We start from the raw sequence: 26,490 nt of genomic DNA on the forward strand, positions 1-26,490 counted from the left end.
GTGTTCCCCCCCATATTTGACTCCGACGTACCAGAAACCCAGGGCCGCTGGGAACCCAGAGAAACCCCACGACCCTCCCGCTGCGCGCCGGCTTGTCTGTGTCTCTGCCGCCGGCCCCGGTGCGCCTCCGTCCCTGGTTTGGAACGAGTACAGCTCGCACGGGTCCCGCTCGCGTTAACGGGGCGTCTCCCGGGCGGTCAGTGCTCCTCTGAGTCCCTTCGGGGACACCCCCCAAAACTCGCTGCACAGCTCGAGCCGCAGGCGGGAAGGGGCACCTACTGGCCGTGTCCCGCTCAGCTGTGGGGCTGCCCCACACGGGGTTTCCTTCTCCACGACGACCCCAAACCTACACCTTAACCTCAGTGGGGGGGGGGGGCACAGCTGGGACCTGCAGACAAACGGGCTCACGTTGAGGGGAGCAACATGTCACCCCCTCCCTGTTGGGGTATGTCTCCCTTCCCCCCAGCAGGAACCCTGCTAATTCTTCTTAAAAAAGGGAAAGAGATTCGTTTATAGAAAACCTTTTTACAATTTATTTCCTGTTATTAATCTTTAAAGTATAAAAATGAGGCTGCAGCTAGATAAAAGCAGGGTTTCAGTGGTGAGATTCTGACCATGTGAACAAATAAATAAATATTTACAGTCTTTGGCAAAACAAATGGCTTCATCAATCTGGAAGAGAAGTTTGTTCAAAAAAAAAAACATAAATAATTTACCGAAAAAATATGGTACATTCTAAATATTCACATCATCATCGCACAGCACTGCGTTGTTCGTCCGAGCGACAGCCACACGGACACCTGTGCACTCTCCGCGGCCGTTACATTTAGTCCAGTTCCCAAACCCCCGCCGTCTGGGAACACAGCTCCAAAAACTAAGTGGAAAGTGCAGCAAAACAAAAAGTCAACCTCAAAGGAAGAGACAAACACAACTTTATCAAATGAAATGTGCAAGTTAGGACAAGAGTTATGGATCCTCTGTATTCCACACTATGGAATCGAGATAGAAACATAGAAACGAGATCACTATGAACAGAAAGGGGAGAAAGATTTGCCCGCATCAGACAAGTAAGACAAACTTCTCTTATTAAACCCCTTATGTGGAGGGAGATTAATATTTCCTGCAGAAAGAACATGCAATTTAAAGCGAAAACAAAAAAACAAAAACAAAAACAAAAAAAACAAAAAAATCGTGTATATCATTGTATGACTGATTAACAGGTGTGTCTGGCAAGGCTTGATGCTGATTTTTCTTCAGCCTTTAAGGTTTCAAATCCTACGTACAGCAGAGAACAGGGGCACATACTGGATTAGTGCGTTGGCAACAGTATAAATTAAGGTTCCTTTATCAAGTCTTCGTCATCATTGATTTATTCCCCTTCATTTGAAACACGCTTTGTCGTGACAACAGCATACTGTAAAGCTTGTATCTCGGCAGGAAGGTATTTCCTTGTAACAACATCTTTGTATCATATGTGTGCTCTACGTGTATCCCTAGAAATCATGCTATACGTGTGTTACTTGACACGTTTAAAATAAGTTATGGTGAATGAAGCTGCATCCTAAAGTCATTTAATAAATATTAGCGTTTCTAACTGGAACCTTAATGAAAAGTGTTGCCAAACTAGGTAAGCAACTTTTGCAGAGTTGCAAAGCCCAGAGGAGGAATTAGATGCTAAAGTGCTCTTGCTGACGCGTGGTCTGGAGCCGGGCCCCGGAAAAGACTCACGCAGAGACCCTGGTGCTCAGAGAGCAGAACCAAGGGGCACGCGGAGCTCCCTCCAGCCCGCCGCGGTGGGAGCGCCCACTTCTCTCCGCTAACTTCACCAACGGAGGCCAAGTACGGGACTTCGGACTCCACCGCTGTAGGGGGGGACAGTGGGGGAAGGGGCTTCCGTTTGTCCTCGTGACCACCGCTCAAGTTCCAGTTAGAGAGCCGGCCCCCCACGTCGGACGAGGTCTCCCGACCTCTGCTACCAGCACGACTCCAGACTCCGTGAACCCGACAGGACTGGCTGCTGTGGGACAGCTCGGACCCAAGAGTGGAAATGGCTTTAAGCACTGAAAGTCGTGCAGCGATATTTTTTTCTGCTTAATTTATGATAATGGCTTGCGCACAATATTCCCTTCAACTCCATATACACATAAATACAGTAAGTAATTACATTTTATATGTAAACGTCATTCTTTTTAAACAAACAAGAAGCGATGTAATGCCGAGCTCAATTGTCACTGCACGGAGTCTCCTGCGTCATCAAGCTGTCTTCTGGGCCGGACGTTCACCTGTGGGGCCCACGACCAGTCCCCTCTGAAGGCGCTTGGGCGTGGGGTTGATGTCGGTGAAGGACCCCCAGCGTCAGGGTCAAGGACGGGAGCTGCTGCTAAAGAGAGCGAAGCCGGAAGCACCAGCACAGACTAGGGGTCTAGGCAACAGCGTCTACAGTACGTTTCTGGAAATGCAGCCGGTCTTGTTTAGACATCTACAAAATAAACAATACACAGAACGAGGGTGGCTGCACCGTGGGTTTTGCTTCGTTTTGTTTTGTTTTACCTGCAACCGAAATATCATTTTAATTTTAAAAAGCCTCCACAGTATGGACGGGTGTGCGAAGGGTGGCGTGTGTGGGAACGCGTCGGGTCTTTGCCCCACGGAGGGCTAAGGAGACTTCGCCAGAAGCAATGCGCTCGTGTTCCCTTTCTCCCCTTGTGGGTAATTTTCAGTGTGTGAATTTTGAGAAGCATCTCAGAGCCTTACTGACCTCATCTGTAGGAGGGAATGTTTTCATGTCCTCATGAAGGTATGGGGTCAGACAGTACGGTGAGCCAATTATCTTTCTAGACAGGTAACTACAGAGAACCCCCTCCCTCCCTCCCCCTTTCCTCCCCCTTCCCTCCCTCCTTCCTCCCTCCCTCTTCTCTCCTTCCTCCTTCCCTCCTCCCTCTTCCCCCCGCCTCCCTGCCTCCCTTCCTGTTTTCAGCAAGGATAGCAATCTAAAATCTAAAATGCCATGGGGGGCCCAGAAGCTGTAAGGAATGCACAGTCACAGGACGGAACGCAAGGTGAATGGGCAGAGCCTGGGAATAACTGGAAAGTGTTTGCTCCACCAGAGACATTCACGTTCAATTTAAAACAAACAGGTAACGAAACAGGACATGACGCAAGCCAGCGAACAAAGCAGCTGCCATCAGCGTATTGCCGTGATGTGCCTTTCAAGGCAGCAAAGTTACATGCATGTCTGTCTCTCCCCCACTCTGTGCCACAAGCCGCCCATAGAGCCGTGTTCTCACCCACCTCGGCATTCGTATTTGAGGTCTGAGAAATAGACCATTTCCTGCGAGAACACAAACAGACCCAGCCGCCCGCCGGCATACGTTTGGTCATAGATGGGTCCCGAGTCCGCCATGACCTGCTTTCCTTCGTGCACTAAGACTCTGAACACAGGGGTGCGGGGGAAAGAAACAAGGTGTGAATGGCAGAGGGCGGGAGGTCCGTCCTCACGGGGCACCGCCCCAAGACCCACCCCTCCCCACGACAGGTGCTTCAGCCTCAGCCAGAGCGCTCTCCAGTCCCCACCACCTCGGCCTCCCTCCCCGTGGCCTTCAGGTGACATTGAAGCCACGTGCGCTGGGCCCACCCTCTAGGCTGGAGCCTAGGTGGTAGGGAGGGGGCCCCGACCTAATGCCCGGAGCAGGACCCCACGTGCTGACGGCTCCCTGACAGGAAGGCAGCACGTGGGCGAGTAAGCCTCACGCTCAGTGAGCCTGCGCTTCCCCCGTCCTGGCCTCTCATGGTGCTGGGGACACTGGGTGGAAGTCGCTGGCACTGGGCCACCCTCACCTTATGTAGCCCGTCTTCGGTCTGTGGGTCAGATGCCACCTGTAAGCAGTGTAGTCTTTCCAGCCAATGTTTTTGGGGTCGTGCCATAACGTGCGCACCTGAGAAAACATCACTCTTGAGTACGGGTGCCGTCTCACAGCACGGACGGGAGTGCCCGTGGCTCACGCGGCCACGAGCCTCGGGAGCGGACCCAAGTCCGCCGACGGGCCAGCAGGTCAGTGCCACCGGCACAGGCGTCAGAGCCAGAGCCACGGATGCGATTCCGGATCCCCTGCTTCCTCAACATGGGACCTTGGGCAAAACAGTTAGCCTTTGAAAACCCAGCTGTCCTCACCTCTAGAAGACAGTAGAATCACACGTAACTTACAAGAGGATCATGGACCGTGTTTACGGAAACACCAAGACCGGGCATGGCGTCTTTAATCAGGTAGGCGCTCAATACGAGACTGTTAAAATTACTGTCACTTGGGTTACAATTAAGGAAAACACAAAGTTTGGGCATCTTCGGGGCGAGAACGGCTCTCTTGAGCGTGCTCCCGGCGCCTCGCCGTCCTCACCTGGCCTTGCGTGTTCCCGGTATGCCAGAGCGCGTTCCTCAGGTGCTCGCCGGTGCCCGTGGTGGAGTTCACCACCTTGAGGGACACGCCCGAGTAGCCGTAAGCCCGCGTGGGCTGCTCTTCCCAGTAGGTCTGGGTGACCTGCTTCCACATGACCACGTAGAAGCGGCTGCTGGACTGGTAGCCGAAGACAAAGCCGGCGTAGTCATCGTCCCGGTCGGTGTTGACGTAGAACGTGCCGCTGAAGTCCACGGACCCGAACTCGTCAAAACCTGGATGTCAAAGGGGACTCTCGGTGGGGAGGTTCAGGCGGGCCCGGCCCCGGAGGACGTGCCCGGGTCGGCCCCGGGACCGGTGGGCGCGGGCGGGAGGAGGCTGGGCTGGGCCCTTGTCTCACACCCACCTCCGCTTCGTGGCTCTGGGGTTAATGAATGTCTGGGATCTAACAACTTCAGACCCCACTTCCTGAGTCTGGCAGACCGTTACTGTATGACATAGTATTTTGTAAATCAAACCCACACGTAAGATGGCTTACGGAGCACGACCTCACGGACGCCTGCCTCCCCATTCCCTCCATCGAGACCATTTGGCAGGGGTGGAAGGACGGGCACCCGAGAGACCACCCTGACCCCACCACGCGGCTCTACAGAGCCTCCCGCGTGCCCCGTGGGCACCCTGCCCCCAGGAACCACGAAGGGCGGTGCGAATCTCGAAGGCTCACCGACAGCGATGCCGGGGTCCGAGTTGGCCGTCTGCACCAGCTCCTTGCCCTGATGGCGAATGACCCAGTTGGGGTCGATCTGAGTGGTGCCCTTCGGGTCCAGGTGGACCATCTGGAAGTTCCTGAAGTCGGTCTCGCTGATGGCGCTGTTCTCAGGACACACGTCATCGATGTCTGGGATGCTGTCGTTGTCAAAGTCGTCTTTGCAAGCGTCCCCACGCCCGTCCCCTGGCGGCGGATAGCCGAGAAAGAGAACACACGGTGGGTGGTTGGCCGTCAGCCTTTCCTTGGTGTTCTGTGGGGCCATGCTCATCTTCCCTACCGCGTGGGGCTGGGGGGCTCCCAGGAGCCTGACGCGGTGCTCAGAGTGTGGACAGTAGGCTCCTGCTCACTTCCGCGGGTGTCCCCCGAGACTAGGCCTCAGGCTGGGGGTGAGGGGGGCTGCACCTCCAGCTTATTCTCTGACAGTTTCCAGAACGTCTCCTGACAACTTTCATCATCACCCTTGCCTGAAATCTATTCGGATTTAAAGCGGAGCTCTTACTCTACCAATGACTTTCTTTGGGGAGGCACAGACTTTTCCCTGGAACCTTCTTCCCAACCTGTCCGGTGAGGTGGTGGGCGGGGTGCGGGCCTGGCAGGACCCCAGATCACTGGTGGGGGGAGGCGCGGGGGGCCTTGGCCTGTGACCCCCACAGCTGTCCCGTCCAGGGGACGGACGTTAACGTTCTCAGCTATAGCTCATTTCACCAGGAGAACAGCCACCGAGCTCGGCTAATTCCCGCCGCGTCCTGCGGGGTCCGCTCGGCTGAACGCACCTGAGGCCCACGCTCGCGCAGGAGGAGCCGGAAAGCACACCCCGTGCGCTCAGGGCCGGCCTCTCCCCACCCCGGCCCGCCCCCGGGCTCCCGCGCGGGTCAGCTTGAGCGAGCGCTTGCTCCGGGCAGGGTTCCCGCCCCTGCTGGAGTCGCCCGCGTGGCTCTGCCGTGACCCCCGGAGCCGCCCTCAGATCCCGGGTCCCCCACTCGCCTGTGAGTCACGTTGGCTCGGACGCCCACACCCCGTCTGCGGTCCCAAAGGCTGGGCGGCCCACACGCGCGAGGGCCCCCGAAGCCACCTTCTCACGGCTCCCCCGGGGCCCCCGAACACGGCGTGCACCTCGCCGCCTACTCCACACCCTCCCCGTGGCCCCACTTCCTCAAGACCCTGCCCCCGACGCCGCCCACTGGTTGCGGGCCGTGCGGGGAACCCCGTTCCTTTTCCTGACACTTCACACCCCTTTCTCCTTTGGTTTATCTTTGAAAGAATAAATCCCCAACCCTCTCTGAGCCCAGATCCCACCTCATCCCGCTCGTGACGGGCAAGTCTCTGCAGAGACCGCTCATAGCTTATGCGCGGAGCCTGTGACCTATGGGCTGGCCGGCACGCGCGAAGCTGCTGCACAGGGGCGGGGCACGGATCGTCCGAGGGGGCGGGATACATACTGTCCGAGGAGGCGGAGCGCCTGCCGTCCGATGGGGCGGGGCACGGATCAGCCGAGGGGGCGGGGCACAGATCGTCCAAGGGGGAGGGGCACGGATCGCCCGAGGGGGCGTGGCACGGATCGCCCGAGGGGGTGGGGCACGGATCGTCCGAGGGGGCGGGGCACATACTGTCTGAGGAGGCGGGGCGCCTGCCATCTGATGGGGCAGGGCAAGGATCATCCGAGGGGGCGGGGCACGGATCGCCCGAGGAGATGGGGCACGGATCGTCCGAGGGGGCGGGACACATACTGTCCGAGGAGGCGGAGCGCCTGCCGTCTGATGGGGCGGGGCACGGATCATCCGAGGGGGTGGGACACATACTGTCTGAGGAGGCCGGGCGCCTGCCGTCTGATGGGGCGGGGCACAGATCGCCCAAGGGGGCGGGGCACGGGTCATCCAAGGGGGAGGGGCATGGATCGCCAGAGGGGGCGTGGCACGGATCGCCCGAGGGGGTGGGGCAAGGTACCTCAGAGGGTACCTACCGTCTGAGGGGACGCGGCACGGATCATCCGAGGGGGCGGGGCACCTACCATCGGAGTCCTCCTGGCCAGGGTTGGAGACAAGCCTGCAGTTGTCCCTGTCGTCTGGGACCCCGTCGTTGTCATCGTCTGAGTCACAGGCGTCGCCCTGGCCGTCGTGGTCGTGGTCGGCCTGGTTGGCGTTGGGGATGTAGGGGCAGTTGTCTTGGTTGTTCTGGTGGCCATCGTCGTCGATGTCATCATTGTTGTCACACTGGTCTCCCACGAGGTCGTTGTCCATGTCGGTCTGGGGGACAGGGCAGGGAACGGGCTGAGCACCTGCCGGGTGGACGGGCGCCAGGCTGGTCGTGGCCGCGGACCTTGGGGCTGGGCCGCCCCCTGCTGCAGGCGAGCGGCCGAGTGCGCGACTTGGGCAGCACCCTGCGTGACCCAGCTACATGGACTCGCTTCCCGGAAAGAAGAGGCCGGAGAAGCAAGCGCCTTTGTGACGTCATCTGCAACAGTGTATCCCACATACGACAGCAACACCTTACGTGCTGTGTCTTCCAGAGGCAAGTCTGGAAGAGAAGCCAGTCCCCACGTTTGTGTCAGGGAAACAGGCAGATAGCGGAGGGCGGGTGCCCGGTCCCCTCAGACAGGGAGGGCCCGCGAACGCGCCCACGAACGCAGCCGTGGCCACCGAGATTGAAGCCCGCTCAATGAAAGTTTTCAATTAAAATTATTGAAAAGCCCATGCTGTCCCTGTGTGGCAGCACTAATGGAAAGCTACAAAGACATGTATATCCACGAATGATTAGGTTCCCTGACCTCCCCCCCCCTTCTGCTCACACACACCCCCATCGGTCACCTAATCAGTTACCTGATCAGGGTTGTGCACCAGGGGGCAGTTGTCACAGTGATCGCCCACGCCATCCCCGTCTGTGTCTCTCTGGTCGGTGTTGTAGACGTAGGGACAATTGTCCCGCTCGTTGAAGACGTCTGCAGATGTTCGGGGAAAATGAGTGTGCTAGCTTAGAAAAAGCACAGAGCTTTTCCCGGCTCATTAAGTAACTTACAGCCGAACTTCGGTTTTGTAAAAAAGGAGCTAAGAATACGGGAAAGTGTAAATATTATCAGATCGTGAAAGAACGTATGTCAGGTTTCCCATTGAAGCCCAAGATGCCTTAGTTTAAAACAGAGCCACTCTCGGAGGCTTCCGGGTGATTCTGCATGGCAAGGAGCTGTCACCCGTGTTCACACGTGTCACCTCTGAGCTCCCCGTGTCGAGTCTTTCCCCCGGATCCATTTCACAAACAGGCCGCGAGCCCGTAGGAACTGAGCGTGGACATGCTACACGGAGGAGCGTGCCCGCGGCAGAGGCTGGCAGGTGCAATACCTTACTTCAAGAGCCCTGGAAGTGGATAGTGGATCCCAGGACACTGGGGCCGTGAGAGACCTGAATTTACAGCGGCGGCAGCAACCCCGTCCGATGGCACAGCCAACCCTCACGATCGCTGCATCGAGAGGAGTGCGCGAGACGGGCCGAGGCGCCTCTCGCCCGGGCCAGGTGGGGCCTGAGGGAGCAGGGCGGGGGGCAGCAGCAACAGACCCCCAAGAAGGGCTGGCGCGCGCTCCAGCCGCTGCCGAGACAGAGAGAGGCGTGAGTCGGCTCAGCCTGCAGACGCCTGGTGGGTGGCGGGCGACCACCGCCGCTGGCGGATGGGGTCCTTTCCGGGGCACCGGCCTCTCCGGCTGAGTGTGGCCTGATGGTGTCCGAGGCTCCTAACAGCCGGGGACGCCCGGGGTGCTTTGCCATGGCCGTGCCGTGAATAGTGGGAAGTAAGGGTGTGGGCAGAAAAAACCCGGGACAGGGCGGCAGACGCGCCTGCCTGCAGTGTGGTTTGGTGAGACGCAGGACTGAACACTTGGGCCTCTGACGGTGACGCCGTCACAAGTGCCAACAGGGGGCACAAGCGTGAAGGACACAGGGCACAGGACTAAGGGCCTGGGTCACGGAAGGAACATGCCACATCCGTGGTTTCACGAAGGGAGTTCTTGAGGCTGGCGACCCCACCAGCGACCCCGGGAAGGACAGGCCTGGCGAGGCCGGGCTCCCGCGAGAACAGCTTAAGGCACTGTTTACCCTGGCACCGGTCTGCAGGTGCGGCTGAGCCTGTGTGGCACCCACGGGACAGAGCGCCAGGCGGCAGACACGCGTCCGCGGCAGGGGCAGAACTGACCGTCTCCGTCAATGTCCACGGAGCACGCGTCGCCCTCGCCGTTGTTGTCCGTGTCGATCTGCGCCGGGTTGTGCACATACGGGCAGTTGTCACAGCGGTCCCCGACTTCATCTTTGTCATAGTCGAACTGGCGGGGGTTGAAGAGAAGCTGGCAGTTGTCCTGCGGAAAGGCAAGGGAAGAGGTCGGGACACCGCGAGGACATCTGACACCGCGAAGACGTCGCTGGGCTGCACATCACTCACTCCGGGAGGATCGGACGACCCACACGGAGCCAGTCGGCCTCAGCCCCGCGCTTTCCTGCCGTCAAACCGCTTCCTGATTATTTATGCGTCTGCCGCTGAAACGGAGACATTTCATGGCAGAGACGACATAACCGTATACGTCACGCTGACAACAGGTCTGCCAGCGTCAGGTGAGTGAGTGAGTGAGGGGTTAGTGGGTCAGGAGAGGCAGGTGTGGTGAGGCTGTGCGGAGACAGGCAGCCTAGTCTGTCCCTTCTGTGAATGTGAAGTCACCTGGTGGACAGTTTCCCCGCAGGTTTCAGTAAAGGCAAGCACATCACTCATGGTGGGGACAGCGGCGCCCCAGCTGGCACCCACAGGAGGGCAGGCGGTCCCCCTGCACGCAGACGCCCACGGCCAGTCGCGCTGGCCGGTCACCGCACGCTGCACACGGCCTGCGCCCTGTCAGGGCTGGGTTGCGTGTGCGGGATCGCAGAACCCACCGAGTGCGGGGCCCCCGGGACAAAGCTCTCTTCCCTGCCACCCCCACCTTCTCATCATCCACGCCGTCATTGTCGTCATCATCGTCACAGGCGTCACCGGTGCCGTCCTTGTCAAAGTCTTCTTGCCCGGAATTCGGCAGCAGGGGGCAGTTGTCCTGCAATCAGAGGGCACACACGAGTCATAACAACACTCGGGGGGGGGGGCGGAGGGTAAACCCTCGGGCACGGAGCTGACGGTGCCAGGGTCACGCGCTGTCCTCAGTGGGGGCGAGGCCAGGGACACGCGTGTTTCTCCTCAAGGCTGCCCTGGAGACGCCGCACCGCCGCCCATGCTTCCAGACCAGGGAAGCTCGTGCCCTGTGCCCAGGACCCCGGCGGCCACGGGAGAGCAGAAACCCGAGGAGAGGGAGGGGCTGCCGCTCTGGAAGCCTGGAGGAGGGCCGAACCCCCGGAGACCTTTCACGTCCCGACGTCAGAGTCCCATTCTGCACATCCGTGCCCTCCGCCCTCCTCAGCCAACAGGTGCCAGGAGTCAAGCATAGACCTCTGTTCAGAATCCGGGGCATAGAGTCCAAATCATCTCCCCCGTGACCGGCGTGATTAGAAAAATCACTTGGCTTCAACGAGCCGAGTTGTAATTCAAACCTGTGTGGCGGTGGTGAAGCGTGTATTTCAGTCGTGTTTACCCTTGGGTCTCAGAAGTTCCAGGGTGGCCTCCAAACAGATCCACAGGGACCTAGGTCCCATCGAGGCACAGCTCCTGGGGCCTGTCTGCAGCCAGCGAAGGGCTGGTGGCCCGGCTCCCCCAGTCCCACGAACGTGGGCGAAACCTGAGTTTCTCCAGCAAGTTCCCTCACTGAGAGCAGAAGCCCAGGTGGAGCGGGGGTGCAGCTGGGAACCACCTCGCACCCCCAGCTCTTCAGACCAACAGATTGTCTGCAAGTGGCCACAGTGGCCCTTGATGGGACTTCCTGAAGCCAGTGGGAGGTGGGATGGGGGGGAGCGGCGGGGGGAGCGGCGGGGGGAGGGGAGGCTGGAGGTGGAAGTAGGGGGGAGGCAGGAGGCCAGCGCTCACCTTGATGCAGTGGTAGGTGGCATTGGTGGAGCACACCAGGTTCTTGTTGGGCCAGCCGTCCAGGTCCGAGTCCTCCCCGCAGATGAGCCCGTCTCCCGCGTAGCCCGTCTGGCACTCACACTTGTACATGGGGTCGCTGAAGTGTCCCAGGTAGATGCACTCCGCGTGCTTGTGGCAGGCGTGAGTCTTGTCTTTGCACGGGTTCTCGGGCTCACACACCTGCGGGAAGGCGGCCGCGTGGTTGGGACGCACCGAGACCCCACCCCTCACGTGCGGGTCTGAGGCGGACGCTCCGGGACGAGGGCAGGGGTGCAGGCCCCCCCCCCCGCCGGGTGCCGCAGGGACCCAGAGCCTCGGAGCTGTGCTCTCTGCTCTCCAGAAGCGATCCTGAGGTCCAAGCCCGCAGGTGACCGCGCGGGGTCGCCAGCATACAGTGGTCACGCCGGTCCTCTCGGGCTCCCTGCGGGAAAGTTCAGGTCTCCCCCCTCCAGGCTGATCGGTCAGGGTGATGGACAGGCTCTGACAGCCCTCCGCCTGCTTCCCAGGAGTCAGCACCCCTTGCCTCCTCGCCCAGGGAGGCCACCTGGTATTCTCTGACTGCCCTCCAGTGCTCTGGGCTCTTCCCGACTGATCTGCAGCCTTTTCCCAGAACACAAGCGGTCAGTTGCTCACCTGCTTCTCCGTCCTGGCCGCCTCCAGGCCGACGCCAAAGGGCTGGGTCCCTTTGTAGCGAGGGGGGCACGGCAGGCAGTGGAAGCCGGGGTTGGTGTTGACGCAGCGCTGGGCTTTGCCCACGGTGAAGCAGACGTCGGTGACCACGGCACACTGCGGGATAAGCGGGGGTGAGCGCCGACCCCGGCTCCGCGGGCACCCCTTCCCCAGGCCGGGCACCCACCTCGTCCAGGTCCTCACAGTGTGTGCCGTTGCCCAGGAAGCCCACGGGGCAGGCGCCGCAGGACCAGGAGCCGTCCGGAAAGCTGCTGCACTCGGCACCGGGGAAGCACGGGTTGGACAAGCAGCCGTCTGCGAAGGACGGCACAGAGCGGGGTCGGCTCGGGCGGGCGCACCCGGGAGGCCGCCGGGACGCAATCATCTGCGCCCGGGGAGGCGTCTGTCCAGCACCCGGGTTCAGTAAGGGGAAACTGAGTCACTTGGTATATGCTGGCAACGTGCTTGCCCTCCCAGAATTTATCTTTAAATAGTAAAAGACAGGGGCGCCTGGGTGGCTCGGTCGGTTAAGCGTCCGACTTCGGGTCAGGTTCCGATCTCACGGTGCGTGGGTTCGAGCCCCGCGTCGGGCTCTGTGCTGACAGCTCGGAGCCCGGAGCCTGCTTCCGATTCTGTGTCTCCCTCTCTCTCTGCCCCTCCCTGATGCACACTCTGTCTCCCTCTCTCTCAAAAATAAATAAACATAAAAAAATAGTAAAGATAGAGGCTACAGGCGCATAGGCACATGGGTGGCTGATGGGTGATTGTCGTCACACAGGATGTTCCACAAGACCGTGGAGGAGCACGGGTGTTAAAAGCAGGTGTCCTCATGAGCATAGAACTAATCTCTCCCTTCTATATTTCCTACTTTTCTACTTTCTATGTCTTCTATTTTTATGTTTTTAACCAGAATAAAAATGCGGTGGCTTCTTCAGAGGGGCTGAAGCGTGCAGACCACAGGGACACAGGCGCTTTCGTGTCCCGCCCGCACACCCACCTACAGGACAGCTCCTTTTATTGCACATCTGACGCTCTTGGACGTCCCCCACGCAGTCCTTGCCCCCGTGCTGGGGCTCGGGGCTGTTACAGACGCGCGTCCGCTCCCGGATCCCTCCGGCACAGGTGACCGTGCAGGCTGACCATGGGGACCAGGGGCTCCACCGGCCGTCGACTGAGGGCAGAGAGCACAGAGGGTCAGCGCGGAGCCTGACCTACACGGGGGCTCCCGGGGTAAGAGCCGGGATGGAGCGGGGTCTCCAGACGTGGGAGGGAAACTGGAAAGAGCGTCCTTTCCTGAACCTGAGCTCGGGGGTGATGCGGACGACAGGTTTCAGCTGGCTTTGTTTTCCCTCAAGTCCCACAGGCCGGGGTCTAGAGGCGGAAAGCTGCCCACACAGGCACACCTACCAGGTGAGAGGTGCTCGCATCTGAAACGTCCCATGAAGCTCAAGTTCGTCTTATTGGACAACTTGGCAGCGAGAGGATCACCCTGCACTCCCCTTGTCCCTGGCTGTCTCTGCACTTCATGAACGGGGCTTCCGGAACAGGGTCCTGGCACCCCGGGGCCCGGGGCCAGCTGGCTGCAGGCTGCAGGGGGCCGTCCCCCGAGACCCCCTGTTCCATGCTGTCTACCCATCCCCCGGTAAAGGGCACGCGTCACACTGCCCAGGGGTCAGGCTGACTTGTCCCTTAGTTGTGGGTTAGCAGTAATTTAACTGAGCTGGTTCACCATCAGGATGTACCCTCAGGCCAGCTCCGGCAAGGAGCCAGCCAGGGGACAGCCACGTCTCTTCTGCCCAGTCCTGCGCTGGGCCCACCCCCCGCCTCCACCCCACTTACTTGGACACGGGGTGCCCTGGCAGCCTTTGGTCTCCCGGCCACTCCCCTTGCAATTCTTGCCCCCCATCTGGGGGACGGGCGAGTTGCAGAGCCGGATGCGGGTGATGTTGCCCACGCCGCAGGTCACAGAGCAGGAAGACCACGGCGACCAGTGGCTCCAGCCCCCGTCCTGCCGGACTAGCACACAGAGGAACACAGAGACATCAGGGGGAGGCAGGGGCTGGCCGTCCCAGGCGTCTGCTCACACCCAAGCCGGAGAGCCCGTCCCCGCGACCTGGCCCCGCCCTGCGGACGAGGAGCGGCCTCTGACACTCACTTCGGTGGTCACACTTGCCCAGGCTGCACGCCCGCGTCTGGATGGACGGCCCCAAGCAGGTGTTGCTGGTGACGTCACACGACCGCCCTCTCTGCTGGGTGCCCGACCCGCAGGTGGCGGAGCACTGGGTCCACTCCGCCCAGGGGGACCAGCCCTCCTCGCCGTCCGGTGCTGGTGGGAAGCACAAGGGCCTGTCGGGCCTCTGCCCACCCTGCCACGGACGGACCGCCCGTGAAGTGGCCCACGAGGCAGAGTCCGTGCGCTCAGGAGAGCAGGTGTGTCCCCTCCCAAGAACAGGGTCCCCAGCGGGGCAGACGCCCACACCTGGGTTGGGACTCAGAGCTGCTCTCCCCAGCAAGACGGAGGGCATGTGGGGATGCCCACGGAGAGTGACAGAAGCCAAGGAGCCTACTGTCCCCGCTCTGCGCTGCTCCCTCCCCGCCAGGTGACACGACAAGACCCTGAACTCCGAGGTCGTGGGTGTGGACGGCCTCGGGGTGAAGTGGCCCTGATCCCTCCCCTCCATCCCGCTAAGCCCCTCCACCGCCTGCGGGTCACCGGGAAGACAGCAAACAGGCGGGAGGCGGACGAAGCAGATGGCACCCCCCGCTCCTCGCACACTAACAGTGGAAGCAGGAAGGACAGCATTCTCCCTCCACGAAGGACGGGTTGGCACAGGTCGCCGGCGGGCAGGTGATTTGGTGGCAAACGGTTTTAAATTTCTGCAAGCAGAGAAAGGTGTCTGTGTGACCCTCGTCTCCAAAAGCAGGCGTCAGGGCAAGGGCGGGACTCAAGGGCCGAGAAGGCGGCTGTGCCCGTCCTGACGCGCAGGCCCTGGAAACAGAGGAGGGCCTTCCGCACACCGCGGGCCGGGGGACCAACCTGGCGTGCGCTGCCCGACCCCCGAGGCCGCCATCGTGAGAACGGGGTGCGTTCGCCAAGGGGAAGAGGCTAAGCTACCCACTGACCTCTGTGTGGGCAGTGACCTGCACCCCCAGGCCCCCCGGAGCGGCCTGAAGCTGCACACGCCCGGCCCCCTCCCGCCTCCCGGGAGACACCAGCCGGACCGGTCACCTCCTGGAGCTTGTCTCTCGTGTGCGACGCGGTGAGGTGGGCTGGAGCCCTACTTACGGTCGGTGCCCCGTGCCCGCCCTCGTATCAGCTGTCCCGGCGCACCTGCGCGCGTTTGCGGCCAGCGGGGGAGACCGGGGAGCCCGCCTCCCTGCCCCGCGCAGAGGTGTCCCCGGCCCTCACCTTGCAGGTGCATTTGGTGCAGCTGTCCACCACCCAGGTTTCATTTTCCGCGAAGAAGCGGCCGTCTTGCCAGCAGGCGGACATGTTCCTGGTCTTGGGCGGGCCGCCGATGAGCTCCCAGAGGACCTGGTTGTCGTTGGACTGGAAGATCGAGGGAAACGTTTACGTGTGGGCGGAAGCAACATCCTCATCGCGCTCACAGGCGGGAGAGGAGGCTCCTCCCTCAGGGAAGGGCGCCCCCCGCCCGTGTAGCACCGCCCGCCGTGCGGCCGGCTCTGCGGGAGGAGAGTCGGGGCCACGTGAGGCCTCGCCACGCGGGGTCACGTCCCAGCGATCCCAGCGGGCAGCCGACCGCCTGTCACCCTCCAGGGGTGCTCCACTCACGTGGCCTCCGAATCCCTACCTCTTCCTCCCGCACACGGTGGGTGCTCAGCGGGAGGCAGTGGGTGCGGGCGGGGGTACTGTTGGAACTCTTGCCCCCATTCCTGCCCCAGGGGCACACACCTGCTGGAAAGTTCCAGAAGAGGCACAGCCTCCTCCGGGTGCTTCCCAAGCCGCGCGTCCTGGCCGTGCCCATTCTCCCGACCGCCCACGGAGTGGGAGTGATAGGGTCCCACCCCATCCCGGGCCCCCTGACATGGGGCAGAGGGTGGGGACGGCTGCCCGCTGAGCGGCTGTGCGACGCCACCAGGGCGTGAGGCGACCCCAGACCCGCAGACCTTCCCGGCCACTCTTCCCCGCTGCCCCTGTCACTTCTGTTAGGCACCATGTGTTCCCATCCCCTGGGCCCAGCTGAGGGCCTGTCTCGGGTCACGCAGCTACGAGAACATGGCTCCCGTCAGTGCCCTTTTCTAAACCCGAAGGGACCCAAGACGGCGTTTTCCTTCTGACGTCCCCTTACGTCCCGGACCTGCGGCCAGTCCTCCCACACCCATCCTGTTCAGGCTCGGGGACACGAGCGTCCCCCGGGGTAAGAGCCATCCTGGAGGACGTGGAGCCACAGGTATCTGTCGTTCAGGGTCCTCTGCCCGCCCACCTGCCCTCCGCTGCCCTGCGCTCGGGCCAAGCGCCTTGTCAGTGCGTCAGGGGGGCTTGCGGGTGAGGTCGCGCCTGTGTGGCAGGAAGCAGCCGCCAGGCACCCACCACTTTCCGCAGGTTCTCGTGAAGCTGGTTCACGATGACGTGCAGCCCCGACAGCTCGGTGATCATGGTGCCCAGCTCCTCGCAGGAGCGTTCGCACACCTCCGGCCTCCTGTGCGCGCCTGGGCCCGCGTACTCCGTGGCCACCTGAGGGCTCAGGTGCAGTGTCTCCGTGTTCTCGCTGATGGCGTTGGCTTCGGCTGCGGAAGCAGTGGGTGCAGTGAGCACGGGGGAGAGCGGCCGCGCAGACGTGGGCTTGGGGACGGAACGAAAGAGGGAAACACGGGGGCTGGGGCTCTGCACCCACATGTGACTCAGGCAGAGGAGAGGTGACCACCTCCTTCGCTGACAGCCGTCCCTGTGCCCCGGAGCCTGCTCCCCAGCACGTGTCCCCGCAGCTCCTCGCTCACCCTGTTTTCTATCCAAACACCCTTTGTTTTGGCCACTTGCTCCGCATCAAGATGGATGCAGCCGGCGGTCTTCATGCCAAGAAGTGTCCACCAGACCTCACCTGCCTCTCCCTCATTCCCGTGTCCTCTGGAGGGAAGGGCAGACGCCCTCAGAAGCGCGACCTTGGGGACTCCCCCTCGCTGCCCCTGAAACCGCACAAACCTCCTGGGGCTCTCCCATGGGACGTACGTGGCCAGGACACAAACAGCAAACTACTTGGGCCGGTCCGGAGACAGGCGTCATCCCCCGAGGGAGCGGGGCCGGCCCAGCCATGCCCCCAGCCCTCCGGTCACTGTCACAGGAGTGAAATGCCCTGTTTCTCTCAGCATCTCGCTACTGAGTTACACCTTCTGGAAGCTACCGATCTGCCAGGACTACTGCTGGGGACTTACTACTTGGTCATGAATCCTTGCCGCAATCACTCTGACCTCGGGAGTTCCCCTGGCTCGCTGCATGGAAAAGGGCACAGACCACATGGACATAAACGCGTCAGTCACTGCCCATAGGTATCAGATGGGAAACGGTCCCGCACCCACAGATGTGCCCCGGGGCCTGATTTCAGACAGACCCAGAGCAGGACAGGACAACACACAGTCAGGGCGTCCACTCCCCCTGATGAAAGGCCTGGCAGGGTCGCCCGGGGGCAGAGCTGGGACCGGGACCGGGGTGCCCTTCACCCCCTCAAGGGTGAAATGTCCCCCCCTGCCCACAGAGCAGACCACCAAGCATGACGCTCAGCTTTTACGTAAACACAAGCACAGTCCGTCCGTCAGGGTCCCAAGAGCCGCTCTCTTCCTCCGTGTTGTTGAGCCTTCCCGGAGGGGTTAGTGTCCTATGTCTGTTCACTATCTTAGCCCCTCCTGAAACTTTTGCTTTTTAATGACCACTTCCTCCCCCAAGAAAGTCAGCGGTTAAAATCACAGAGGCCAATAGTTTGCACGTTAGCCAAGCTGCAGACACGGGGTGAGGTCTGAGCCTCAGCGGCTGCGGCAAACGAGAGGCCGGTCACAGGAGCCTTACAAATGTCCCTTCACGCCACAGTCCGGCCAAAACGCGCTGTTCTAATCCTCACCTGCCCTGAATTTCCACTGAGTGAGTATGGAAGATCTGCAGAGGGACAGAGGACAGGGCAGAGGGACAGGGGACAGGACAGAAGGACAGGGGATAGCCTCAGACAAAGATGAGGCCTCCGTGGGGGACCCCCAGCCGCCAGCCAGATGCAGGCTGAGGAACAGAGCGGGCATCTCCGCGCCTAAGATGGGGGAGGGACAGCTCCCAGCTCCAGGGGGGTGCGGGTCCCAGAGCCGCACCTGTGCGTTACAGACATCACATCCTATGTATTCCTGACACGCTGATCATGAGAGAACGATTTATCTTTGTCGTAATTTACAATTGACATGAGGAAGGGGCCTCAGTGCAAATAAATCACAACGTGAACCATGTTGGGAGACTCTCAGCCCAGGTGGGCACACAGGTGGTCACACACGGCAGCGGTGGGACCCCCGGGGCCCCTGCTTCTTTATGGTAAAGTGAACGAGCCTGTCTCTAAGGTGTTTTGAAGATTCAGTGACACGCTGAGTTTAAAGAGCCCAGCAGAGTGAACTTCATAAATTAAATGCTCAAGAAAATGTAGGCAATTATGGCTGGAGGTAAATTCAAACTGCAATTAGCATTCAATGCAGGATTATCTGTCAATGGTTCAGGCAGCGAAAATGTTTCCAGAACAGGGCTGTGTCAACAGCCGTGAAGAGTGAAGAAAACCTCCATCAACGTAGCCGACAGATACCCATGCCGTTACCCAGAGAGATGATCGTCACCCATTAACAGACAGGAAAATTTGCGTGTAATCATGTTAAAATGCAGAGATTGGCCTTTTGGTTTATGAAATTGATTATTTTGCATTATTAAAATATATTCAAAATTACTCTTTCAAGCAGTTTATCATTTTCAGATGTCAACATGTCCGAGTTGACCAGCTAACTCCTTCAGAGACAATAATGGCACTTTATTACAATATTTTTTCTTAAATCCCCACTAGCCCCCCAATACACACGCACACACACGCACACGGGCACGCAAATGCATGTACAGGCGCACTCACCCACGCGCGGATACACGCACTCACACACGTGCACATACACACTCCCGTCGCAGCAGAAATCCATCCAAGACGAGAAATGAGATGCGAAATACACTGTTCAAAACACACCTACCTCCCTGACTTTGCTGACAACCTTTCTTGCTTAGAACATCTTCCACTGAGTTTTCGAACACTAAGTAGATGTTCTGCAGCAAACCCTGGAATGCACGTGAGGAGACAAATAGAGCAACAGATACACATCAAACGATGCCAAGCTAAATGACATTTTAAAAACACAAGATGTAATCTTGTTCTTGTGCTTCTACACGCAGCAGGCTGGACCTCTCCTTATCGTGGGTCAGTCTGGTGTCTGGCTGACGGGCTCGGAAGGGCACGCGGTCCCGGACGTGGACACTCGGTCTCAAAGGTGAGCGTCTGTGCTCCCACGGCAGGGCCACGGGGGCTTCCTGACGGCCACCAGAAGTCAGTTCAACAACCGGGTAAGGACGCTAGCCTCGGGCTCAACTGAATTTAAACGCACGATCGTTTCCCCAGAAGACACACGATGATGTGCCAACACCACGCTGTAGGCTCTAAACCCGTGTGGTTTTAGAAAGATCTTCCAAAAACTATTTTAACATGAACATATTTTAAGATGAACATGGAATTTTTCCCTCATAAACCAACAGCCCTCTCCTTGAAAAGCATGGCTCTTACTCTGCTCTCCTCGCCTCTCGGTGCTAAACGGGGAGTCTGGAGATTACCAGAACATTCCAAGGGGGCCGATACCTTGGCCATCAAATCCGTCTTCGGCCAGAAAAATGACAGCCGTTTGCCCAGGTAAAAAGCACACCGGGACCACGTGCCCTGCTTATTTGTGGTTTAGAAAGGGGTGCGTTATCTGTGTGTGCATGTGTGTGTGTGTGTGCGTGTGTTGTCCATGTGAGTGTGGGTGTGCACACATGTGCATGAGTACGGTGTTCGTGCACACATGCGTGTGATTGGGTGTGTCAGTGCGTGCACCTCTGCGTGTGCTCCGTGTGTGCGTGTGCACGTGTGCGGTGTTGTCTGTGTGGGTGCGTGTGCACATGTACAGTGTGTGCACATGGGTGCCATTGGGTGGGTGGGTGCGTGCACATGCGTGTGATTGGGTGTGGGCGTGTGTATCCGTGTGGGTGTGTTTGTGTGCAAGCGTGTGTGTGTGAACGTCTGTGTGCCTGCACGTGGCGGGAGCCCACGTATGTCTGCGTGGTGCGTGTCTCCCGGGCCTGACCTCTTCCAGCACGGCATCACGTTAAGAGATGCCCTCGCCGCTCAGCCCCAGCAGAGCCCGTCCCCGTGCCTCGTGCCGCGGCCGCGACCCTGCTGTACGTACCCGGAAGTGATTGTCTCGAGCAGAGCCTTTGGCCACGTACATCCTGCTCTTTTCTGTCCGCAGCTGCTCGTAGAAAGGCTCATCCAGCGTGAAACTGTCGATCAGGTCGCAGCCCACGTACAAGCTGTAGGTCTCCCCTGTCACCTGCACGGTGATGTTCTTCCACTGGGAGTCAGCCAGGCCCACGTCCTCCAGGGAGATAACGTGCTGAGCGCCGTCTATCCAGTAGGTGAGGTCCAGCGTGTCGGCCGGGCCGTTGGACACGATCTCGAACTGCCTCTGGGAGGCGCCGGGGCCCTCCAGAGCCAGGAGCGTGCCCCGGGACTTGGGGTCCTGCTTCAGGCTGGCCGTGAGGAAGAAGCCCTCTTTCTGCCTCACGATCTTGGCAATCTTGCTGAGGTAATCTGCACTCACGGGTGGGATGTAGTCAAAGCGGACAAAACGATACGCTGGCACGTTGGGGTCAGGCCCCCGGAACTGCTTGGCCCCAATGGTCTTCCGGTTTATGTTGCTGATGCTGAAAAGGTTGAAGGCGGTGTCCTCGTCCTGGTCACCAGCTGCCCGTGGGGACAGAGCAGGGAGGTTACCGCGGGCACGAACCCGGAGGGACCTTTTTACACACGGGGCAGCAGACCCTGATCCCAGGGGGTGTCCCCTTTCCGCTGGGTGCTAACGGCACCGTTACCCTCTCTGTCCCCGGGCCGCTACCCACAGTGGGGCCCCGGAGGCAGCTGCTGCTCGTCCGAGACCGTTCGGGAGCGAGCCGGCGCCAGAAGGCTGTGTCCGGATCAGCCCGCACTCCGCAGCCAGGCCTCCTGGGGGGGGAGGCAGCGCTGCCCTGAGCTGGGCCCTGGCGCACCTTCCGGAACCCGTCCCGCACCGGGCTCTCTCCTGCTCTCCCACCCAGATCTGAGGCTTAGGCGCAGCCCTGCTTCTACCATTTGATCGCCCAGAAAAAATTCCTGCACAAGAAATGCGTCTTTGTCCTTGCTACCCACGCTCTCTCCGTCGCTCTCTTATGGAGACCACCTGACTCCCACAAGTTACACTGGTGTCTCCATTTTGCGGAAGTTTATCCGCAGCCCTGCTGAGCACCCCAGGGAAGGCTCTGAGACAGCGGGAGTCTCAGGCCTGCGAGTAAAGGGCTTTAAGTCACCATCCGGATGACCGGACCTTCCCAAAGTGTAGCAGGGCAGATGATTCAACGCAATTCACTGAGCAGGAGGTTCAAACGAAGCGTGGCTTTTCATCCCCTGTGCGGCGAATCAAAGCACGAGCTTCAGAGCTGCTCACAGAGGTGTCAGCCGGCCACCTCCTTGGCAGAGCCGCTGGGCAATCCGCCAAAAATGCTTAAAGAGTTAACAGCTCTGACTCAGCAACGTTCCTTTTGGAACTTGTCCCGAGGATATAATCTCAAATACCGGGAGAGACGCAGTCACAGCTGGGTTCCCTGTGGCGTCTCTTACACTGGCGACGCTGGAGTAATGCTGCACCTGCAGACTGGTCTACACAACAGCACGATCTATCTTTGGACGGAATATCATCCGGTCATTAAAGGCCGTGTTGTGTGAAAATAAGCACACGGAAAAACACTGATGTTGCATTTTCAAGTAGGAAAAAAAGTAGGAAGAAAAGAAGTTATAGAACACCAAGCCCTTCCAGTGTTAGAAACTTAGCGTGTAAAAATGTAAAAGCTGACTGTGCATGGCCAGTGTTGTGTCACCAGACGAAAGAGTGTGTTTCTCTAATACCTAGATTTTCCAAAAAGAGATCATTTCCTACTGGGGCACCTGAGTGGCTCAGTCATTTGAGTGCCTGACTCTTGATTTTGGCTCGGGTTGTGACCTCGTGGTTCGTGAGATCGAGCCCTGCGTCGGGCTCCATGCTGTCAGTGCAGAGCTTGCCTGGGATTCTCTCTCCCTCTCTCTCTGCTCCTCCCCCCCCACTCATGCACATGCACTCTCTAAATTAATCAATTAATTAACAAACTTAAGCAAAGATTTAAAAATAAGAAATAATTTCCTCCTACGTGGACTCAGAAATAAGTAAATATTTATTTAAAAGGAAGTTCTGAATGTTCTACCCTGGTAGGAACCTCAGCCACAGCCTTACCTGCGGGGGCGCCAGCGGCCCCGACAAGCAGAGCCACTGTCCACACTCACCTCGCGCGCCGGACGCGGCCCAGAGGGCGAGCAGGACCAGATCCCAGAGCATCCTGCTTCGGCGGAGGAACCCTGCGGACAAGCCAGGCCCTGGTTACGCAGGCGCACAACACGCACGGCAGTGATTTCCAGTGTCGACCGCAGTCTCCACTCACACGAACGTTTACGCGGTTTGTGCGTCGAAACCAGCAGTAAGTGCGTTTGTGGGAAGTAAAAGCCGGGTAAGAAACGGGCCTTTCAAGTGGGGCTCTTCCGACTCGAGCTCCCGTCACTGGACGAGCATTTGTTGACAAAGCAGGGCGTGATCACATTCCCAACATTCACATTATCTGATCTCACGACGACCCGAGAGGCAAATACTATTGTTATCATCCCCATTTTGCGGATGGGTAAGTGAAGGACCGGAAAAGTTAAGCGCTGGCCCAGGGCAAGGCCGCTGGTGAGCGTGGCCAGGCCTGAAACCCAGGAAGTGTGAATTTAGAAAAATGCCGGCACCATAGAGACGATAATCTATGAAGGCACCGTTGAGCAGATGGCCAAGAAGAAAAAAGTCAGGCCTCACTTAGAATAAACCTTAACTGTACGCAGGAGAAAGAAACTGAACTTGGTGTGTCCCAACCACAGAAAAACATAGCATTCTACTTAGCAATCACTTTTACTCGGCTGTTCTATTTTCCTGCAGGCCTGTTTTTCCATTCTTGAGGATTTTCAGTTGGCATGGTTCAGGCCAGCAGACGCTGGGCCGGGAGTCAGGAGACCTGGACGGAGGCCCGCTCCGCCGTTAACCCCTGCCCCGCCTCGGGGCTCCCGTGCCAACATCTCGCAGGGGCGCGCGGGGCACGGAGCTCCGTCCCAGCGGTGGGCGGCATCCGGCTCTGAACCGAAGCCAAACCGAGACCCCGGCCCGGCTGTCAGATGACGGCAAAGCTCGTTAGCGCCTCGGGGTCGCAGAAATCCTAAGGAGTGCCCCCCCGCCCCCCAGAAGCATCTGGTAAACTGGAAACAGTCATCCTCCTGGGCTGGAGGAATGTTCCCCAGGAGAAGAGGCCACTCTGCAGGCCCCGGGGATCCCTCCGGAGTCCGGCTCCCGCCGCTCACAACCTCCTCACAAACAAGTCGGGGCGCCGCTGGTTCTCACGTGGCCCCGGCGAGCGGCCGGCCCCGGCGGGCAAGCCCTCGCGGCCCAACCTCCCTGCCTCAGTTTCCTCACCTGCCGAATGAGGAATAGTTGTGTAAATCCCGTGCCAGACAAGGTCCCCGCGAGAAATGAGTTCGGCGAGTTAACACCGTAGAGGCTCACGCGGCGCGGTGGGCGCGGAGGCGTCTGCTGAACGTGCTGCGTGGCTGCCCCCCTGGACCGCTTTTCCCGCGGCTCTCCGGGGGGCAGCCGTGCCGCTAATAGGTTCCTCAACGGACTGAGCCACACGCGTCAACACCCGGGTGCTCAGAGCCACACCTGGCGCTCAGTGAGCGCCGCGTTCGTGCTTTAGGAGGAAACTGGGCCAGCACCTCCGGAACGCCTCCCCTGTGTCCCCTCGACCAGATGCGTGCCGTCTGTCCCCGCAGAGGGGACAGCTGGCTCTGGCAAACCGGGCTCCGTCCAAAATGTGCTTTTTCAAGTCCTGGGGGCCCAGCTTCCCGAGTGTCAGCTACACTGCGTAAACGGAAGTCCGTTCCAAAAAAATCAAACCCTCTGCCCCCTGAAAGCGGAGCGTCTCTGGGTATGCACGCTCCGCCGTCGGTCACATGAGTGAGAGGGACCCACGCTGTCCGGCGGGGGCGCGACGGCGGCAAGGGCGCAGCGGGACCAGGAATCCCTGGGTCAGCCGTTCCGTGCCCACGGCTGGTCCACGGCAGCACCCGGGCCGTGTCACGTCCTAGGACACGCAGTCAGGCACCCGGACACACACTCACAGTGTGCCCGTGGCTCCATCTCCTCCGGAGACTTTCTGCAGCAGAATGTGATTAGAACTCACACAGATGTGTTCACACCCGTTTGTACGAGCCATCCGAGCAACGGTCACCACCGGGAGGTGTGCGGTCCCTCCCTCGAGAGGGGCTCGGGCACCCGGGAGCCTCCTGCCCCCCGTGGCTCAGCAGCGCCTTCTGGTGCCGCCCGGGCCTCTCCTGGCGCTGATCGTCCCCCGCTTGTAGCCACAGCCGGGCGGGGATCCCCGGGCTCCTCACACACCCACAGTGTATCTGCTCCTCCCTGATACTCAAGCACACTTTCACTGTCAGAGACGCTTAGAATTGCGGTGTCTGTAACCTCTCTGGTGACCGTTTTCACTTTTTCAGGAGGACTTTCTCTAACGCCCTCCTCGGGGTCCCCATCAGTGACAAAGACACAAGCGTGCGCCCCGGCTCACGGGCAGGTACGCTCGCGGAAGGCACCGGGACCGTGGGACCAGACCACCTCCGAGGGAGCTCGCGGCGCGGCCGCTGCGGACGCGATGCTTCCAAGCGTGAAGACGCCTTAACGGTCAAGCTTCACCTTACAGCATAGATCGGCTTGCACTTTTCCTTCTCCCTCCTCAGAAACCAAAACAGCCTTTTCTGAAAATTAAAGTACGACGCGATGGCTTTCTAATAACTTCTACGAGGTAAATCTTTTATGCAGTTCTTACCTGGGACGTCGAACGGCTGTGGCGAGGGCTGACTCGGTGCCGGGGACGGAGCCCAGAGGACCAGGTCCGCGGCGTGCGGAGCGGGGGTCAGCAGCCTCCTCTTTATATGCTCCGGTCTCCTGGGTGGTGCTGTCAGTCAGACCCGGGAGGAAGCGCGTTCAATCCATCCTTCGAAGGAGTGACATAATCCCCCTCCGATCTCGCATTCGCTCCGAGCACCTGGCACACGGGTGCTGGGCTGCCCGCTCCCGCCGGCCCCTCCAGCTGGGGGACGGCAGAGGCGGAGCCACGGGAGAGGGGAAGGCAGGCAGGCGCTGGCTTTTCCTGTCTTCTCTCAGGAAATAAAACGCTATAAATACAACCAGCGAGGTTGGCTGCAACTCCCCTTTTCGGCTTCAGAGACAGAACGCAAGTTCCAGGGTTTAAACAAGTTTCACACCGGCCAGGCTGAGAAGGTCTTTCCAAAGCAGACAAGTCACGACCGAGGAGACGCAAAGCATACGCCGCCGGGGTCGACGTGCTGAGGAAGTTATTCTGTGGCTGAATCAATTTATCATGTGCAGAATAAATATTTAACCTAAAGGGAAGTCGGGAAATGTCACTTTCTGCAGTTAGATGACTAAGAAATAGGACAGAGAGGATCCACATCCCACATCGTGTGCTGGCTGCACCCCCAGGAGGCCTCCCCTGCAGGGGCCCCGGACGGGGCCACGTCCGGCCGCCGCTTCGTCCCCAGTGGCACAGACAACCCATCATCAGCTTCCGTGGGCTCAACTAATGGGACAGCCTGCAGAATAAAGACTTGAGAATCCCAACAGTGGTAGCAGTCGGACACCCTGCCCTCCCCAGAGCTCACCATCTCCTGGGCCAGTGTGGACAGTGGTCAGAGGAAGGAGGTGGTGGACAGAGGGAGGAGGTGGACAGAGGGAGGAGGAGGTAGACAGAGCAAGGAGGTAGACAGAGGGAGGAGGTGGACAGAGGGAGGAGGTGGACAGAGGGAGGAGGAGGTGGACAGAGGGAGGAGGTGGACAGAGGGAAGAGGAGGTAGACAGAGGGAGGAGGTAGACAGAGGGAGGAGGTGGACAGAGGGAGGAGGAGGTAGACAGAGGGGGGAGGAGGTAGACAGAGCAAGGAGGTGGACAGAGGGAGGAGGAGGTAGACAGAGGGAGGAGGTGGACAGAGGAAGGAGGAGGTAGACAGAGGGAGGAGGTAGACAGAGAGAGGAGGTGGACAGAGGAAGGAGGAGATAGACAGAGGGAGGAGGTGGACAGAGGAAGGAGGAGGTGGACAGAGGAAGGAGGAGGTGGACAGAGGGAGGAGGTAGACAGAGGGAGGAGGTGGACAGAGGGAGGAGGTGGACAGAGGAAGGAGGAGGTGGACAGAGGAAGGAGGAGGTGGACAGA

The 26,490-nt window shown here is 59.6% G+C and overlaps 1 protein-coding gene across 1 annotated transcript; it reads right to left on the reverse strand.

Annotated features, from left to right (window-relative positions):
• Positions 1-544: 544 nt before the first annotated feature.
• On the reverse strand, positions 545-26,025 carry THBS2 (thrombospondin 2). Its single transcript, XM_047093167.1, has 22 exons — positions 25,088-26,025; positions 22,461-22,532; positions 20,299-20,855; positions 19,057-19,141; positions 16,397-16,593; positions 15,254-15,394; positions 14,625-14,721; positions 14,000-14,170; positions 13,684-13,860; positions 12,842-13,015; positions 12,032-12,159; positions 11,809-11,961; positions 11,137-11,355; positions 10,109-10,216; positions 9,337-9,496; positions 7,977-8,095; positions 7,169-7,403; positions 5,116-5,343; positions 4,395-4,666; positions 3,838-3,935; positions 3,292-3,431; positions 545-2,479 (listed from the first exon to the last, which is right to left on the reverse strand). Exons 2-22 carry the CDS (start codon positions 22,510-22,512, stop codon positions 2,472-2,474), a joined length of 3,519 nt encoding a protein of 1,172 aa, XP_046949123.1. The 5' UTR covers positions 22,513-22,532; positions 25,088-26,025; the 3' UTR covers positions 545-2,471.
• Between the last annotated feature and the right edge of the window lie 465 nt (positions 26,026-26,490).

Source organism: Lynx rufus, unplaced genomic scaffold, assembly GCF_022079265.1.
Source record: "Lynx rufus isolate CCGP_SWC_20201006 ecotype Redwood Valley unplaced genomic scaffold, mLynRuf1.p SCAF_32, whole genome shotgun sequence".
Taxonomy (NCBI): Eukaryota; Metazoa; Chordata; class Mammalia; order Carnivora; family Felidae; genus Lynx; species Lynx rufus.